Source organism: Diadema setosum, chromosome 10 (genome assembly GCF_964275005.1).
Source record: "Diadema setosum chromosome 10, eeDiaSeto1, whole genome shotgun sequence".
Classification (NCBI taxonomy): Eukaryota; Metazoa; Echinodermata; class Echinoidea; order Diadematoida; family Diadematidae; genus Diadema; species Diadema setosum.
In genome coordinates this window covers 17,467,830-17,487,455 of record NC_092694.1, presented here as the reverse complement: position 1 = coordinate 17,487,455, position 19,626 = coordinate 17,467,830, and the positions used below count along the sequence as shown (strand labels likewise).

Sequence of the window (19,626 nt, the reverse complement as noted above, 5' to 3'; positions counted from 1 at the left end):
TTTTGTAATTTTATGATTATTTTATCTGTATTGTGTATGTGTTATATTTTTTTGTAACATCGTGCAATTCAGTCTCTGACTGCAATGCGATTGAAATAAAACCATTATTGAATTGAATTGAATTGAATTTCGAGGGTGCAAGTTCAAGGGCCTGTTCAATTATGCTTTCGTGTTTTCACCAACAACAACAAATGCTTGAGCTGCGGAAATGTAATTTTCCCCGTTTTTTCCAAAAAAGTACGCGCCCCTGAGGGTCATGACATGGGTATCAGGTCCCTCTAGGCAAACATACAGACAATGACCTGAAAAGCAGCCGATATACCGTGCACCACGAGTACACTGTAATTAGGGGCTGGCAAGCAGCGTCTGCTAAATGCTGGTGTGAGATATGTAGGCAATATACGATGACATTGTTCTCAGGCTTTTTAGGGCGTGTAAAGAATAAGCCAATAACGGGATTCCCGAGTCTAGTGACATTGTCGAAGTTAGGATATCTCTCTGCAGAATCAGTCTTGCGGAAGATGGGAGAAACATGAAGAAAGGGAAATCCAGGAAGTACTGCACTAAAAATGACAGTTTCAAATATACCGCGTAGGGCAAAGTCACTATCAACAATGTAATGGTGCACACTTGTTTAGTAACTTCGTGTTCAAAAATTGTTTTGAACCGTTCTTCGAACTGTTGCAGTTTCTCATTGATCAACATCAGGAAAGGCAAAGGCGACTTGCAGCTGAGCTTTTCAGCAGTCTGTGCCAAAAGTCTTGTTTTAAAATAGGCGTCATGGAGAGCGCAACGGGCGACGGTGACCATTTGATACGCTTTGGCAAAGCAAAGGAAGAACAGCAACTGCTCTACGACAAAACTGATCAACTCATTGAATGTATCAGTGTAACGCTAAGGAGCTATACAAATACGGGTGAGCACTGCTAACTTCATGTTCCCTTTTATAGACATTGTTTATGCTACAAGTATAGTATACTTGTAGTTTAGATGTACATAAGATGTAGGAATGAAAGAAATGATATTATAAATCTTTGCATTGACACAAAGCAATTGATGACAAAACAATTTTTCATGGATATTGTCAAGGATACAGGATACAAGGACACAGTGCGAAGCATGTGAGACGGAAGGTGAGAGCAAAAAAGGAATTGAATTCCCTTCGTAAAACAACCTCTGGGAGACAATGATGGAGTTGAAAGAGAAATTAGTGACAAGAACATGAAATGGAGGATTGAAAGATGAAGGGTTATGGTTATACTGAGAGAAAATGAATGAATGTTAGCATAGAAGGGATGAATGGAGTTAGGATTAGGATTAGGGCTACGTTTATGTGTAGAATTTATGTTTGACTCGATAACAGTGATAATTGACTGTACGTATAGTGTGCATGTCCCTATGCGCTCCAAAAAAGGAGTAGATCATACAACAATCAAAAATAAAATACTTTTACAAGGCAAACTTGAATTTGTCGATATCGGTAATTTGTCTTAATTCTGGGGTAGATTATTCTGTAAGGTAGAGGCATGATATAAGCAAATCAAGTTTGAGTTTCTTCAGTTTGTCTCCCTCTACAAATGAAAATTTGTTAAGATCGCAACTGCTGATCCGTAAATCAAACAAACATGTTGGAACAAAAAGGAACCATTGGGACTCGAACCTGTCATCTACTGCTTTCCGGGCAGCGACACTACCACCAGGCTGTCCCTGGTTGCCGGCAACCAGGGCCTGCCGGCGACCAGGGACTGCCCGGCGGCAACCAGGGACAGCCTGGTGGTAGTGTCGCTGCCCGGAAAGCAGTAGATGACAAGTTCGAGTTCCACTGGTTCCTTTTTCCCGACATGTTTGTTAATTCACAGATCAGCAGTTGCGATCTTAACAAATTTTCATTTGTAGAGGGAGACAAACTGAAGAAACTCAAACTTGAGCCTTCCCCCTCCGAATAATATCTTTCTTTCATTTATTCTATGCCTTGTCCGCCTTGGACTACTTAACATACCAATGTCGGAATTTCGGAGCTTGGGTATTTGTTCCATGTTCATTGTGTCACTGCCGGGAGGGAGAAAACCTGAAGAAACTCAAACTTGAGCCTTATCCCTCTGAATAATATCTTTCTTTCATATAAGCAAATGTTCGTTTTCCATAAAATTTGGTTCTTCTGTTTGCAATAACAAATAATAAGTCTTTGCCTTTTGAACGTATGTTCCTCTCTGATGTATAGATTTGAAGTTCGTTCTCTCAAACAGTGTAGACCAAACAGACATAGAAGACTAAAAAGGCTAATAGCAATATCTTAAATTATTACCTATACGAGGTAGTTTTGCGAGGCAATTACAGTTGGTATTTAGCAGGGTCGGGAGTTCAGCAGGTGACATTAGAGCATATCACGAGCATCCGGGGTTTTACATATACAGTGGACTCCTGTTATAACGAAATCCTCGGGATCGGCAGTTTTCTTTCGTTATATCGGAATTTTGTTATAACTGAACAAATAAACAATAGAAATACATAGAGTGGATGACATTGTAGTCCAAACTTGTACTTCGTTATAACCAGAATTTTGTTATAACCGTGTTCGTTATAACGGGAGTGCACTGTAAAACATAGCCTTTTGTCAAGGCCCTCTCGCTGTATGGTGAAGAGAGCCCAGCTGAGTGGGGTTGCGCCTCGCGCTGGCGAGCTCGGCTGGGCTCGCTTCGCTCGCCCATTACAGCGAGAGGGCCTTGACAAAAGGCTATGTAAAACAGGGAGGTGGGAAGAGGAGTGGAATCTAACCTCCCTGCTTTACATGTAAACATTCCGATCGACCACGAGGAGAAAACATTCAAGGAGGTCGCTGCGTGTCGATTACACACACCGCAGAAGATCGACTATAAATCAACTCATACAAGGTCGACCACTTCCAGCAGCACTACGCGTCAAACAATGGCTAGTCCATTTGTGCTCAATAACTGCGCAGTGACCATCAGTTATTACAACTCTCCAAATTGAAACAGAAGCAAAAATAAAGTGTAAAATCGTTCAGATGTTTGAAATTCGCCTGTTACAACTACATATGTATCTTTGAAGTTGGGGTTGAATGGTATTGATGAACAATTTTTCAATTATTCGACATGTTGGTGATTCTACAGGTAGTCAAATGTGGCTTGATCTATATCATAGTGTATAGCCGTATTCACATATTTTCCTAATTTACCTAGGGGATAGGTAATAATTATGATATTGACTGGCCTTGAGGGAGATACCAGATAAATATTGCCCGCACTGAAAGAATACTGCCCTCGTCTTCGACTCGGGCAATATTCTTTCAGTTTGGGCAGGGAGGTGCACCTCCCTGGTTTGGGCAATATTTTCTGGTATCTCCCTCGAGGCCAGTCAATATTACATAACTGTTTACGGCGTTTGACCAGTGTAAGCTTCTTAAAACTGGTAAATTATTTTCTCATATGTTCCTTGATCTTACACTACTCGTGCAGCAGGGTTTATTGAATAGCTTGTAATCTTTGTATCTGCAAGCAACGCTTTAAAGAAGCAAATGTAAAAAGTTCTCACTGTGTGGAAGGGGAATGTCTGTGACATCTGTCTGTTGACATCTCGATATTCTTTTTCATTTTCTCCTTCTTCTTCCTCTTCTTCTTCTTCTTCTCTGTTTAGAAAAACGCTGCAATGGCAATCAGTTGAACAAAAATGCATAGACCAGCAATATTTCATGATATCACACCCTGGATGACCGAGTGGCGTCCTACCTAAAACCACTTGTCTCTTATCATAGACCTGTACTTGTACTCTACCGTGTCTACCATACGCAGTCAAAGGTCCATTCTTTGTGCCAACACCACGGACAGAATACGTGCACGCGAGCTGCGTTTTATTACCAGGGAATTGCAGTTTTCAATTATATTTGCCTCTTTTTTTTTTAATTTGACAACGTGTCCTCATCTTGAAAGCTTTAGAAAAGTATGTCGTCAGTAGAGTTAATACTTTTTGTGCGCTCTATCATGCACTATACTGGATTATAGAACGACAAACACTAAATATCCCGATTGCCGTTTTGTTTCAAGGAGGCCGCAGGCGGAGGTGGAATAGAACTGCAAGCATTTGGCAAGAGTTAGTTTTACAATTTAGTGCAGATGGTTGTATGTTTGTTTGTTTGTTTTTTACAAGTTCTTTGTTTTCTTTGCGTATTGCTCTCTCTGCTCTTGCCATCTTTACTCTCGTCAGTGATATGCCGTCGTTGCCTTTCGGGCAAGAGTGACGAATAGAGTTAGATGAACTCTACTCCTCCCACCCATTCTTGACCCTGTTTCAGACATATTGCAGAACTTCAGCTGACTATTGGTTTGCATCAACAAGGCATTCATATTTGTACTTTTCTCGAGCTTCCTCAGGGTCCCCCGCAGCGCACTTTGACTTTGTATCTGTTTCTATGAATACTTGATACTTCGACAATCCCGTGTAATAAGGAAAACACAGCAGTAATGGTCTCATGGTATGGAAGTATATAGTGCCTCTCTCTAGGGAATTTCTGTTTGCAAAATACCTGTGAATCCCATTTGGTGCTGTGGTCTTACATAGCATGATATCGTGTGCATTCACTGGTTCTTTCGCAATCACAATTGCTCAATCACACAAAGACACTAAATATGATCAGAATTCATGCATTGTAAAGAGGAATTCCTCAATTCCTGCGCACAGCATTGTATTCTTTATTGGCTGTGGATCAGCCTGTGTGACGGGATAATGCAATGGACCGTGTTAGTTCAGTAAAGAATTACAATATGTGGATGTTTCTTTTCATACCCCCTAGTAACAGCCTAGTAACGAAACATTATATTCACCCAGGGAGGTGACCTCCCTGATTCACCCAACCCCTCCATTGGCTCCATTGACAACTCACTAAGTTCCATTGGCAGAAATTAATTCACTTATATAAGCCCCGTTTTAACAGACCTTACCGCGACAACGTCAGACCTTCCGGCGACAACGACAGGAGAACAAATTCCTCGCCTTGGGCAATAAAACCCTAGGAAAGAGGGAGGGTTTGTGGAGCCGGGAAATGTGCAAACGCCGGGAAATGTGCAAACGCCGGGAATTGTGCAAACGTTTCGCCGGGAAATGTGCAAACGTCTTGCCAGGAAATGTGCAAACGCCGGGAAATGTGCAAATTTCATCAACGGGAAATGTGCAAACATGACGCCGGGAAATGTGCAAAAGTTCAATTTTGCCGGGAAATGTGCAAATCATTTACTTTAGCGATATTGTGTATAAAGATAGTAGATAAAACTCCATATCAAAACTGCCCATGAACTTCCACCATTTAGATTTTCTTAATGAAATCCTTGACAGATTTTCAACAAAATTGGCAGGTAGCACGATTATGGCAATGGGATCTCAATTTGTTTATATAGTAGCCACCCCCCCCCCCCGAAAAAGGGGAGGGGGCCTCAAAGTCCCAGAACTACGGTATTATCGAAATTCCTCTTGTATTATATAACCAAATAAGAATGAGCTAGGTTCGTTCTTTAAAGATATTGATGACAGGAGTTCACGTTTAATGACAGATCCAGGGATGCAGGGCACAGGGCCATAAGTGGGGAGGAGTCTTCAAATTGAAGCCTCAGAGTCCCTAATCTAGTGCTATGAAGACATTAATGACTGAAATTGCATGTTTGATTATGACGGATCCATGGGTGTCCGGATCGCGGGGGGGGGGGGGGGGGTGAGGGGAGGAGAGGGATTTTCTACATTGTCAGTATCTTTTTGAAAAGTCTAGGACAGATTTTCACTAAACTTGTCAGATAGCCTCATTATACAGTGATATGATCTTTATGAATTGAAATTAGCCCCCAATCCTCCCCCCACCCCCGGCCGAAAAAAAAAAGGGGGGGGGGGAGTTGAAGCTTCAGAGTCCCTAAACTCTGGATTTTTAAATATCTTTTTCTGTCGAACAAAAAAAAAAGATAGAGCTAAGTTAGTGCCTCGAAGACATTGATGACTGAAATTTCATGTTTGATTATGGCGGATCCAGGGGTGCCCTGATTGGGGGTGGGGGGAGGGGAAGTGATGGAGAGGAGGAGGATTGTCCACATTTACTGCATCTTCTTGATGATTCTCAAGAAGGATTTTCACCAAACTTAGCAGATACCATCTTTACGGGGATATGGTCTTATATGGTAAAATGAGCCCCACCCCCTCCCACCGCCAAGGGGGGGGGGGGGGGGGGAGGAGTTGAAGTTTCAGGTCCCTAAACTCTGGAATTTGTAAACTTCTTCTGTTGAACCGAAGAAAATGGAACTACGTGATATGAAGACACTATATAGTTACTAAAATTTCAGGTTTGATTATGACGGGTCCATGTGCCCTGATAAGGGGTGTGAGGGGAGGAGGGGGATTTTCCACATTTTCTGCGTAGTCTTGTAAAATCTATGACGGATTTTCATCAAACTTGGCAGATAGTATATTTATTGTGATTCGATCTTAATTTGTTAAATTGAATCCCCCCCCCCCCCCCCCGGCCGACGAGGAGGGGGGGGGGGTGAACCCTCACAGAGTCCCTATTCTCTTGATTTTTTTTTTTTTTTTATTCTGTCGAACCGAAAAAGTTAGTGCTCTGATTGGGGGTAGGTGAGGGTGAGGGGGAGGGGGTGCTGTTCGTTATTCCGAAGGTTCGTTATTCCTAAGGGTCGTTAATCCGAAACACGCAAAGTCCCTATACCTAGAGGTTCGTTAGTCCGAAAATGAAAAAGGGTTCGTTAATCCGAAAATTTGTGGCGTTATTCCGAAGGTTCGTTATTCCGAAGACTGGTTAATCCGTAAATGAAATTCGGAACAATGAACCTTCGGAATAACGAATCTTAGGAATAAAGAGCCTTCGGAATAACGAACCTTCGGAATAACGAGCTGTAACCAGGGGGAGGAGGGGGATTTTCAAAATTTTCTCCATCTTCTTGAAAAACCTTTGACGAATTTTCACCAAACTTGGCAGATAGCATCTTTATGGTGATAGTACTGTAAATACAGTTAATGCATGATGTAGGTTCAAGTTTACTGTGACAGATGAAGGGATGCCCAGAAAGGGGAGTGGTTAGGAAGGAGGCTTAATTTTCACATTTTTTGCCTTTTTCCTGAAAACTCAAGACGCATCCCTCGGATAATAAAATCATATATCAGCTTAAAAAAAAACAACAACAAAACAAAACAAAACAAAACTTCTATACAAATGATGGAGCTAATAGAGTGCTAGTGCCTGTTATGGTAAGTTAATTCATGAATTAATGTTAAGTGCGGCGGAGGCGGATTTGTCACATATTCAGCTTCTTCTTGAAATCCTTATTTAATAGATATTTGCCAAGCTTGAAACGTAGCGTAGCGTATTTATCTGGTGATATGATCTCAATTTGTCTAAATGAGCACTGCCTCAACCCCTAAGGTGGGAGGAGATGGAGCCCCTACCCCATCTCCGCCCCTTGAACTTGAAAAAATGCTAAAAGATGCTAAAAATGTGGAATATCCCCCTCCACCCATCACCCCCCCCCCCCCCCGATCTGGGCACCCCTTGATCCGCCATAATCAAACATGAAATTTCATTCATTAATCACGTTAATGTCTTCATAGCACTAACTCAGCTCTATCTTTTTCGGTTTGACAGAAGAAGATTTTAAAAAAAAAATCCAGATTTTTGGGATGTTAAAAGTGAAGCTTTACCCCCCCCCCCCCCTTCGGCGATGGGGAGGGGCGCATTTTAACAAATGAAGATTATATTACCATAAATATGACTGTATTTCACAAGTTGGGTGAAAATCCGTCCTAGATTTTTCGAGAATGTGCTGAAAATGTGGAAAATCTCCCTCCCCCCCCCCCTCACCCCCGATCAGGGCACCCCTGTGTCCCCCATAATCAAACATGAAATTTTAGTCATTAATGTCTTCATAGCACTAACTTAGCTCTTTCTTTTTCGGTTCGACAGATGAAGAAAAAAAAAATCAAGCGTTTAGGGACCCTGAGGCTTCAACTCCTCCCCCCTCCCCCCTTTGGACTGGTGTGTGTGTGTGTGGGGGGGGGGGGGGGGGCTCATTTTGACAAATTACGATCATATCACCATTAAGATGTTATCTGCCAAATCTGGTGAAAATTCGTTGTAGGGTTTGCAAGAAAATGCTGAAAATATAATTAAAAAAAAACAAAAAACAAGACAGATGTCGCTAAGACAGGTGGTAAAGATGGTAATGGTTCGTGCGATTGAGAGTTTCTCTTCCATCTCTACATAATATAGGTGAAATGAATGGTTTACACATTTCCCGACGTTTTGCACATTTCCCGGCAAAATTGAACATTTGCACATTTCCCGGCGTCACGTTTGCACATTTCCCGTTGATGAAATTTAGAGATTTGCACATTTCCCGGCGTTTGCACATTTCCCGGCGAGACGTTTGCACATTTCCAGGCGTTTGCACATTTCCCGGCGTTTGCACATTTCCCGCTCCACAGGGTTACCGGGTGTGTGTGTGTGTGTGTGTGTGTGTGTGTGTGTATGAGTTTTGACAGACACCAAAAATCTTCTCCGGTGAGTTTCTGCAGGGAGGTGCTCACCTCCGTGGTTTCTACGAAGGGGCTGTGTCCACTGATGCAGCTACCCCGCCCACCGGCTAGCGCCGCGTGTCTGTAAACAACGTGTGGTTACAATCGGGAGGTGAGCTTTCCACCTTCCTGGTTACAATCACTGATCTCAAGTACATAAATCAATAGAAATCAGGGGTTTAAATCCATTCACATGATTGTGATCAATTTATGGAGCCACCTGTATATCGATAGCTCCATGATCAACTATTTTCTGCACAGGCGCGGTGGAGCACCCCAATTATCTCGCAGAAATCCATCGGCAGCCGAGCCTCATTTGCATAAAGTAAACAACATGTACTCGCGTAGTTGAGAAAAAGTAAACAACTTCTCAAGCTAATAACAATTTCAGGAAACCTATTTTCGGATTAAAATTGAGTTAGTTTGAATTTGAAAACATGTCCGAATATGCACATATAACATATTAAAGGATTTGACAATGATAAAATGTGAAATTTTAGCGAAAACCTGGCGAGCAAAATTACCAAAAATATGCCTCGAAAATCATCCTAAAATTCACGAAGTGTGATTGCGGAACAAAAGCGCCATTCAAACAAAGTACACCGAAATTTATTTATCTGCTTGCATTTTAAATTTCATACCATAATATTCCCGGCCATGGTTGTGTCGGAAAAAAAACAGAAGGTGATGTCAAAAATGACACGAACGCAAAGCGTACAGGTCGGTCCCATGTATAATTAATCGCGTCACTGTGGCGTTGCATGTCACAGCACACACAACGCATTGCTGCATGCAGCGTGCGCAGCAGCAGCTCAGCAATCACCGCCGTGCGACACTCAGCAAAATTGACTGCGTCACATGCAAACCAACAATGAGCACGAAATCCTGAATCTCACGTACCACGCATGCCCAATATTACGGGAAAAGAAATGACGTCATTTTCAATTGTTTCGCCGACTACAATTTTCTATTCCAAACCCTGTAGAAACAAGTTGATTTCTCAAAAAGTACAGGTGGTACAAAGCGAAAACTTTCACCATATATGGATTGAGGCCTGATGAACTTATGTTGCCAGTTTCGGACACATTGGAGCCCGGCCATAGTCCAGTCGGAAAAAAACAGAGAGCATGTTTTGCGAGAGGTGATTTTCAAAACGCTTTAATATCTCAAGTTCTAGTGCAGCAAATTTCATAATTTTTTCATCAAAAGGAAGGTTTTTAATAACTTAGATAGTGTGGGAAGTTTGAGTTTACTAGCGGCACGCATAGCGGCACAAGGAGAAGGTAAAGATTTGACTTTTTCATGCACACAGTTTCGGGCAGCCGTGGATGCCCGTTGGAAATTCAAATAGAACGGGGCGATAATGAGATGCAAATTGGGGTGCTCCACCGCGCCTGTGCATGTCTGCAATATGTTACATATTCGTGTTGACTGTATCAAAGGAATATTACCGCAGTTGCGTTCTAACAGAAGGGTTACCCGGGTAATATCAGGGTAACGCGGTAATTAAAAAAGAAAAAAAAAAAAAACAGTATATATAGCTGGCCAGGGTAAAATTTGGCAAAAGTTACCGCGACGACGTCCGAGGAACATTTTGCCCGGACCGTTTTAACAGGCAAAAGTGAAAAAAAAAAAAGACTACCCTGACGTTACTTTGACACTACCCTGGCAACCGTCTCCTATTAGAACGCAAGTGCGGTAACATCACATCCCTGTGGTAAACTCAACACGCATGCGCAAGATTGCAGACCAATGTTAGACACGCCGCACGCCGATCACGTTCATGGATTACAACCACTGATTTCTATGTACTAGGTGTTACAAAAAAAAAAAAAAATCCCACTTTTGATCCTTGTTCAAAAACTTATATATCAGATAACACTGTACAAGCAATAGCTGAATAGTGCACAATTTTCTTGAAGATAATTCAAAAATTAAAGCATAAAGCAGTTTCATTAAATTCAAGGGTTTTTAAAGTTAAGCTAGGGTTCAGATTTTGCTTTATTTTCAACCCTCCTCTGTACAAACGTTAATTTTGCACAGGGGTCAGTTGGTGTGTATGGGAGTGTGCACACTCCCATATGTGGTTAACACCCAGAAAATGGTCCTGAACAATGGCCAGGGTTTGAATGCTATATTTATGAGAAATTCCACTATCACAGCTAGTCCTTATTCATCCTGAAATGTAGTGAATGCAAGCACATGAAAACATGTGCTTACTTTTTTACATGTGCATGCGTTTTACCCTTTCCCATGAATTCAGACTAGCAGTGCCAAGGGCAATCCATCATTATTGATAAAGCATGCATGTGCCTTGGAGCAAAAGACCGGAAGCCTAGTCAGCAGAGCTCTGAAAAGACGGTTTTCGTGGTATTCATTGTCAGCACACACTCACGAAATGTACACATCATTGGTCCCTGTGTAAAGTTCACTTTTGTACAGAGGGTTAAAATTTAATCAAAATCTGGAACTTGACTTTAAGATTAATCATGGATTTCATGGAACTGATTCAGGCATTCATAGTCAAATCACCTCTACCTAAATTGTACACTATTCAGCTATTACTCATATCAATGACAGTATTAAACATCTTATATATTGTTTTCGAACTGTCAAAAATCAAAAGTGGGAAATGTTTTTTTTTTTTTTTTTTTTTTGTAACACCTAGTAGTTGTTCATCAGTGATAACCCATGTTTTGTCATTATGTGCACAATCTAGAACAATAATAGGCGGCGCTAGCCGGTGGGCGGGTTAGTCGCATGCTAACCTGAAAACATTAAACTGCACATGACTTGAATATGAGACCATTCTGAAGCAAATAATTTTCACACAACAGTAGACGTAATGTACTCTTAAATGAATCCCAAAAGGATTGGAACAATCATCCCTCAGCATTCCCACTCATTCGCACTGATCGGTTACTAGCCATCCCCTTTAAAGTAATGCTTTCCGATATTTCTCAGTTTTATTTAAGGAAACCTCCGGACGATTTTCAGACTTATGCATTTGAACATCCATAAATAGTTAAAATGGGTACAGAATGATGCAGGTGGTATTGTAATTGAATTACATTGCTACATCGCTGGGGTATGCGAGCCTCCTAAGCCATCATCCTTGTTCAGGGTATTTTTTATTTCATTATTCAGAGTATCGGTTTATCTACTAGGAACCACAATAAATTGCACAAATTTAAACATGGCACTATCTATATTTATTTACTCCATGATAATGATGTTATGAAAATTCCTCTTTAACGTTTATGGTCATCCTGATCATCCTGATGGTTAAAGCATTACTGTTGTTAGATTACCTGTACAACGAAAATGTGGTTTGTGTAAATAGCTATTTCCTCTCATCCAACAAAACAATCATAAAAAGAAAAGTATAACCAGCATTTTGCTAGAAGTGAGGAGGTTTAGCAAGAATTATGCATATTCAGGAATATTATACTGTATGATAATATGTAATGTTAAGTAATCGTCGGTGAGAGGTGTCAAGGAAAAAATGTGTCAATTTTCGCCATATCATGTTGGACATCCAACAGTGGAATTCTCATAACTTTATAAGATATTCCGATTTTTAATCTTTATGCAATATCAATGGAAGGAAATTTCATACATCGATGCATGTTCCCCTTTTTATGTTTTATGTCATTTATTTTCACAAGGCATCGACACGGCACGTTATGATGGTACCATATCCCTGCAGAAAGGAATCATCGAATCACTGAAGTTTGACAACATGCGGAAGAAAATGAAAGTGTCCTTCTTTGGCGGGTACGTCGTAAATCCTATTGTCATTCATAATCATTTCATTACGTGTATTTATTTAACCTCTTTATAACGCAGGTATCAGAATAACATTATTTTGAATAACAAAAGAAAATAAGAAAGCAATGTATCGCACATCACTGAATGACTGGTAACATGAAGATTTCTTTTCAGTATAAGCACTGTGTTAATATTCATACACGATACTGGTCTGAAAATGGAGTTATTGGTATACGTAAACTTCAAGATATCTGCACACCATTTTCTGAAATTACAAACTCTAACTTACAACAGTTAGGTCATTTGTAGAAAAATCATTATCAACTTCAGGAACATATTCATCAAAATGATGACTTCTGACATCAAAGAACTACTAACCAAGTGGATATATGGTAAAGCTGTTTGAATACAACAACCAGACCTGCAGTGCTGCTGTTTTTATCAGTATAAGAGCCTTTTAAAGTCATCTTGCAAAGAAGCAGAATGAACGACTTTGGAGGAATTGACTAAAGAAGTAATTTCGAAAAAAAAAAACGTTCACATTGCTTTTTTGTCATTCAGTCAATCTAATTTACTCAATCAATATTTAGTTTTCAGAAAATTCAAAGTGAAGAAATTATCACGATTTGAATGGATACATAGAACATAAGTGGTAATGAATATCATTACACGTAAGTTGTTTACAAACTGATTTTACATCCACTCGATTTATAGTGTGTACAAATTGTATGAACGATACGATGAATAATACAGATGGGGCTGCAGCTAACAAGCGTAGCAAACTTACAACCCTTTAAATATAATGCATAGAAAAAAAAATAAAAGGAATAAGCCAGTTCGGGGTTAGCTCATGGGCACATGGGTACAAATGACCTACGCTTCTTTCTCAGTTGATTAGGCACTCCGCTAGTTTCAAGCGACAGAAGGCATAAACTTGCCCAACATAACAATTTATGGAATTCATCAGTCATGTTCAAACAAAGGATGAACTTGCATAGACCAGGTGACCAGAATGATCCTTCCATTGGCATTTTGGAAAGCATCCATTTCATTATTTTGCATTGAATGTATTAACAATCTCTTTCAATTCAATTCAATTCAAAGTTTATTTCATTTTCCGACAAAACATAAGTTACACTTCTTTTGACAACAGAGAATAAGGTAAACAGAACATTATGTATTGAAAAGAATGTACAACAATTGAGGACCTTATAGTAATTATACATTGTTGTAAAAAAGAAAACAGAAGTGATCGAAATGAAGTACATGTATAACTTTGCTTTCTATTGATATTGTCAGACACCGCTTTTTGCTGTCAGGTGGATGTGCTGGCAAGCACCACTTACAGGGATCACTTGAATAAGCATTACATCACAGATGCTTATCTCAGTGAATTTAAAAACCACCATGCTCTGCTGGTACAGATGACCTTTTTCTGCTCATGCTCAAAGTGGAACCCCGAACTGGCTTATTGTGTGGAGATGGGTAGAAGAAAGGAAAAATGAAGCGAGAGGTTTATTTGCTTTCATCAGGGAGGTGGTAGAGAAGGAGAGACAACTCCTGCTCTCCTTTGAAGTCATGCACGGCACCGCCGAGAAGTTATGCGTTCAACTACAGGTGTTACCCATGTGCTTTGACAAAAGAGAGCATCAATAATCGGGACTAGCGCTCTCACATCTAGAAATACTTGCCCCTACTGCAATTTGCTCTCTCTTTCAATGTGATGGCAACAATGAATTTGTGTACCTTGAATTGGGGCAGCGAATCAAAATGCAGTGTAAAACTGACAATTTTAACAGCAATAGTTTAAAAGCACGCTGGAACACGCTTTAGCGGAGTACTTTATTGAAAGATCAAAATATCCCAGATTAAAAGATGGAAAACTAACATGCGGAAATGTGCGCAATATAGAAAAATATTAGGTTTTTAAGAGGGCCTAACCTTCATTTCATTTCGATTTGCGCATTACGAAGAAACTAGAAATACATGTTTATAATATTGAATTCTTTCCTAAACTATTCTGAATCAATTCGAGTATTTCATTTAAAATCTTACGGTGAAATAAGCCAGTTCACAGTTAGCTCATGGGCACATTGGTACAAAATAATGACCTTTCTTTTTTCTCAGTTGGTTAGGTACTTCACTCATTTTCAAAGCAGCATGATGCATAAGCATGCCCACAATTTATGGAATTCACGTTCAAACAAAAAATGAACTTACGCAGAGCAGGTGACAAGAATGATCTGTCAATTGACATTTCGGCAGGCATTCATTTTATTGTTTTGTTTTGAATGCATAAACAACCTTTTTCCTACCAACATTGCTAAATACCAGGCTTGCGGTCAGGTGGATGTGCTAGTAGGCCCCATTTATAAGGGTTAGCAGCATGAACCATCACATCATTAAAAAATCAACATGCCTGATTGTACAAAATGACCTTTTTCTGCTCATGCGCAAAGTGGAACTGTAAACTGGCTTATAAAGCTTGTAATTCAACGAAAGGTAAAATGCGTTCTTCGTCTCCGAATTTCGTCTTGCAACTAGAGCGGTGCCGAGCATGAATTAAAAGCGCAGTGGAATGCTAGACATCCCATTGTAACGCCTTGAAGTCCTTGAACCCAAACATGTGTTTGCATGAATTACGAAGAGTTGCCACTCCATCTCTGTAACACCTCCCTGCTTTCATCAAGTTTTACACATTAAAGTTATATCACCTGGATCACAGACCAAAACGGCATGACAAAATGTTTTCTCACCCAGGTGTAGATGAACACTTATGTATGCCAGCTCATGGTCGGTCCCATTCCCATGGTTACGTAAGAAATTAAATGCGGCGATATTAATTTTACAAGGATTTTACATGCAGCACGCCTTCAATAGCGGGATTCGCGACGTACCCGAATTAGCGGGATACAAATCTGGAGATTTGCATCGCGATCGAAATCTCGACATTTTTGCCCGTGTGGACACAAAAATCCCAAGTGATTAATCATCCCGATCAGCATCGCGATACAGATCTCAAGAAATCTTGCGCGTATTCGACCCGGGGTGACCGTGTAAATGCAGAACCAAATAATATCTACATTTTATATCCCATCATTTGAATACAATAGAGTATCGATTTATCGATGGCCAACTTGTCGGATATTTCCGTCAAACACTTTGAAAAAACAAAGAGAAAAATCTCGAGATATGGAAAGCGATCGTTAACCCTCTCTATTGTAAGTGCGAATGCGGCTATTGACATTCCTTACAAAGGATCGCTAGCCAATTCAAGTTCAAACGTATTTCCGGTCGGAGTAAAATTATATGGCGCAGCACTTAAAATTCAAATTTATGCTTATCTTACCATGACCCTGTGTCCACACGACGGTCGTGGGAAGAGACTCCGACCAATTTACCACGGCCTTCGTGGGTATTACCGTGGAGGGTTGGTGTAACTTCCGGAAGTGGTAGCGCCGCGCACGTCGACCATACCATTGTTTTTACCAGCGGCATTTATCTTCTCCATTCTTGTTGATGAGAATTTCTGAGCGCAAGCTTCTCCGTCGCGATCGACTAAATTGTACTGCACGCGCACGTGTACTCGCATTTGACTCCGGAAGTTTTACCTAGGTCGTATAAGGTTTGTAAGGTCATAGATACTCCGAGGGCTTGTCCGCACGGACAATTTACTCCGACCGGCTAGTCGCAGTAGCGAGATACTCCTGAAAAAAACTCAGGAGTATCTTGGTCCGGAGGAAGAGGTCGTGGTAAGTTCCCCCGACCGGAGGAAGTTACCACGACCTTGTTCAGACGGGCACTACTCCGACCTCTCCTCCGACCTTCTTCCGACCAAGCTTCCTCCGACCCTTCCTCCGAAGTTACTCCGACCAAAACTGCCTCCGTCTGAACGCAGCTACTGATATCCAGATAGCAACATAAGCTGTGTTCAGACGGAGGCAGTTTTGGTCGGAGTAACGTCGGAGGAAGCTTGGTCGTAGTAACTTCGGAGGATAGGTCGGAGTAGTGCCCGTCTGAACAAGGTCGTGGTAACTTCCTCCGATCGGAGGAACTTACCCCGACCTCTTCCTCCGAACGAGATACTCCCGAGTTTTCTCAGAAGTATCTCGCTACCACGACTAGCCGGTCGGAGTAAATTGCCCGTGCGGACAAGCCCTCGGAGTATCTATGAACTTACATACCTTACGACCTCGGTAAAACTTCCTGGGTCAAATCGCAATGTTGACATTTTGCGTGTAGTGCAATTGTAACCTAGTCGATCGCGACGAAGAAGCTAACGCTCATGCAGAAATTTCCATCAACAAGAATGGAGAAGACAGACAAACAAACAAACAAAAAACCCAAAACAAAACAATCGTATGGTCGACGTGCGCGGCGCTACCACTTCCGGAAGTTACACCAACCCTCCACGGTAGTACCCACGAAGGCCGTGGTAAATTGGTCGGAGTTTCTTCCCACGACCGTCGTGTGGACACAGGGTCGTGGTAACTGGTAAGATAAGTATGAATTTTAATTTTAATTGCTGCGCCATGAAATTTTACTCCGACTAGAAATACGTCTGAACATGGCTATTGTTTTTACAGCTTTCTGAAACGAGTACAGAAATGTTAATACATATAATGCAAGTTAATGTTAATGCAAATATAAATTAATTAGAATAGTAATAAATGCCATATTTGACATTTGCTATAAGTTGGGAAATAACATTCTTGCTATTGCAAAAGCAATCTGCTTCCTTTTGTAGGCAAAATCTTCATTTTACAAAAAGCTGTAAAAAGATAGCAAAAATATTCTGAATAACCGTCAGATAAATCCTTCCACTAAATTTCTTCAGGACTAGTAGCGGTAAAACGACAACCGTCAACGCGCTTCTTGGACGGGAGCTCCTTCCGTCAGGCATGGGTGACACCACGGGCTGCTTTGTGCAGGTGGAGGGGCTGCGTGAACATGGTGAACATGGGCCGAGTCTCGACGTAGAAGACGGACCAGGTATGAGCCAATCGACAAGCGTCTTTGAGGAACAGACTCCCGAGTCTTCAACGACAAATAGAGTGAATGATGCAAAGATGCAACCGAAAGAACCAGGATCAGCAGGGCTAGGGACAGAGAGTTTATATGGCGGAGCCGAGATAAAAGTGAAATCATATTATCGCTTCCAGAAAATGGAACGGGGAGAGCCAGAAGCACGACTGGGGTTACATGAGGATCAGAGACATCCGTTAAATGTGGAGGTTGGTGATATCAACTACAATTTAGATGAAATGCAGTAGATTTATTCTACAGCGTATAGTCAAGTCATTTATCATTACACATCATTTGAATGTCCTTCTACGTTTTGTGTAATTTGATCTCAAATTGGTCTGTTGATTATTGTGTTAAACGTATTTTTTTCGATATCAGTGGAATGTAAAATTTGTACAAAAATGCGGAATATGGAACAAAAAAAAAGTTAGTCTAGATTTTTAACATTTAAATCGGGTATGATCTCGTGTCGTGTGTCGATGTATTCACTGATTTTCTCGTTCATTTTGCACAGACTCACATATCAAGAGCTCACTTGCAAAACAACCTAAATCCATTTAGTTTGTTTTTTTAGCATTTGGGAGTTTTCCGAGTGCCCTAATAGGCATCGCGTGCATCAAACTAACTGCAGTCCAACTCACAGGAGATACAAGAAGTTTATAAAAAGAATACGTAAAATTCATATTTACTTTCCAAAAGGCCTAAATCTAGAAAACTAGATTCACATTTCATCTATCTTGTATTCTGACTTTCTAAAGCGGCGTCATCATTGGTCTTACTGACCAATCAGAAATAAACTCACATCCAGCTGAGCTAAATACTCTGTGTGAGGCTGTGTTGTGAAATTACGATATCAACCCTGTCAAAGACGAAAATTGTGGTGCTGATGAAAATAATGGAGAATAAAGATGTTGATGTTGGAAAGGGGAGCATTTGGGGAAGGTTAACCCTTTCAAGAAGCATGACATTGTACTTGGTACAGATTGATGCTATGTATAGGGCAAGCCTGCTTTCGAACAATACGGACAGGGTGATGACTGTCGGTAAGGTATTGATGGCAGTAAGGTACCTCACTTACATGACTAAGGCCTAAATAGCTATATACTGAAGCGCAAATTTTGAATTGATTTTAGTTGTTGCTGTATCAGCTCATAATATACGTTTCTGGTAGACTTATGAATAGTTGACGATTACGAGCAGATCGACTGAAAAACACTAAGGAAGGGTAAGAGATTAGAAGCTGTGTCATCGTGCGCATGATGTACCTTTTTTTGAAATGTGTAGAACTATTGCCCTTAAATGTATTGTTTACCATTGGGACCAGTGATTTGAAAATGTTCGAGTCATGACATCTATTTTGATGCATACTGTGTAAGTCAGCTGTATTACAAAACAGGCTACCATAAATTATAAAAATTAATAAAGTCTAGAATATAAGGAGTATATTACTATTTTTCTCAATAAACCATAACTGATGTAGACGGTTTATTATATTCTAGAAAGAATTCTATCATAACTATTATTCACATTATGTATATTTAACAATGCTTAACGTTGATTATACCGAATGACATTTTTACATTGGTTGTTTTCATCCCTTACTCACATTTTTAGAACAATTTTGGACTACAATGGTGGGTTTTTGCTTTATCTGTAAAGTTATGGCGAAATAATGCCTTTAAGATTTTCTCCACCCCCCCCCCCCCAAAAAAAAAAACCCACCAAAAAACAAAAAATACAAAATTCATGAGATCTATTATATGCAGGATTTTTTTAATTATCATTTCTGTTAATACGATGATCGACCTTTGAACAAAATAGAAGAACAGTTTGAATAGAAACATATAAGGAGTGAAATTAATTATAAACAACATCCTTGGTTTACTAGGAGTTAGCTAAAGTGGATTGAAGCTGAGTACATTCCAGGTACTATACATTCTATCTATAGTGTCAACAGATGAATTGCTAATACAAACTGAAAAAGAAACCAATACAAAAAAATGCATAGATTTACTGATTCTATTGAATATTCTTTGATCGGTATATAATCTTTATAGTTAATACGTATTTCTTTTCGTACTTTCTCTCTCTCTCTTCTCATAGAGCTTGAACAGTTTGGTAGATGTGAACTCAGAAGAAACGCTGGATTCCAGCTACATTCTCAAAATCTACCTCGCTAGTAACGAAACTACCTGCACGCTGCTAAACCATGACTTACAACTGATGGACTGGTAAGTTCTTTTCTCTCCCTTT

At 40.4% G+C, this 19,626-nt stretch overlaps 1 protein-coding gene across 1 annotated transcript in view; it reads left to right on the top strand.

Moving 5' to 3' along the window:
- Positions 1 to 780: 780 nt before the first annotated feature.
- Positions 781 to 19,626, top strand: part of LOC140233819 (uncharacterized) — a 39,349-nt gene continuing 20,503 nt past the window's right edge. Inside the window, exons 1-4 of the mRNA XM_072313911.1 lie at positions 781 to 916; positions 12,246 to 12,354; positions 17,186 to 17,582; positions 19,477 to 19,604. Of these exons, the coding sequence (XP_072170012.1) occupies positions 781 to 916; positions 12,246 to 12,354; positions 17,186 to 17,582; positions 19,477 to 19,604 (770 nt within the window). The remainder of the gene's footprint in view (positions 917 to 12,245; positions 12,355 to 17,185; positions 17,583 to 19,476; positions 19,605 to 19,626) is intronic.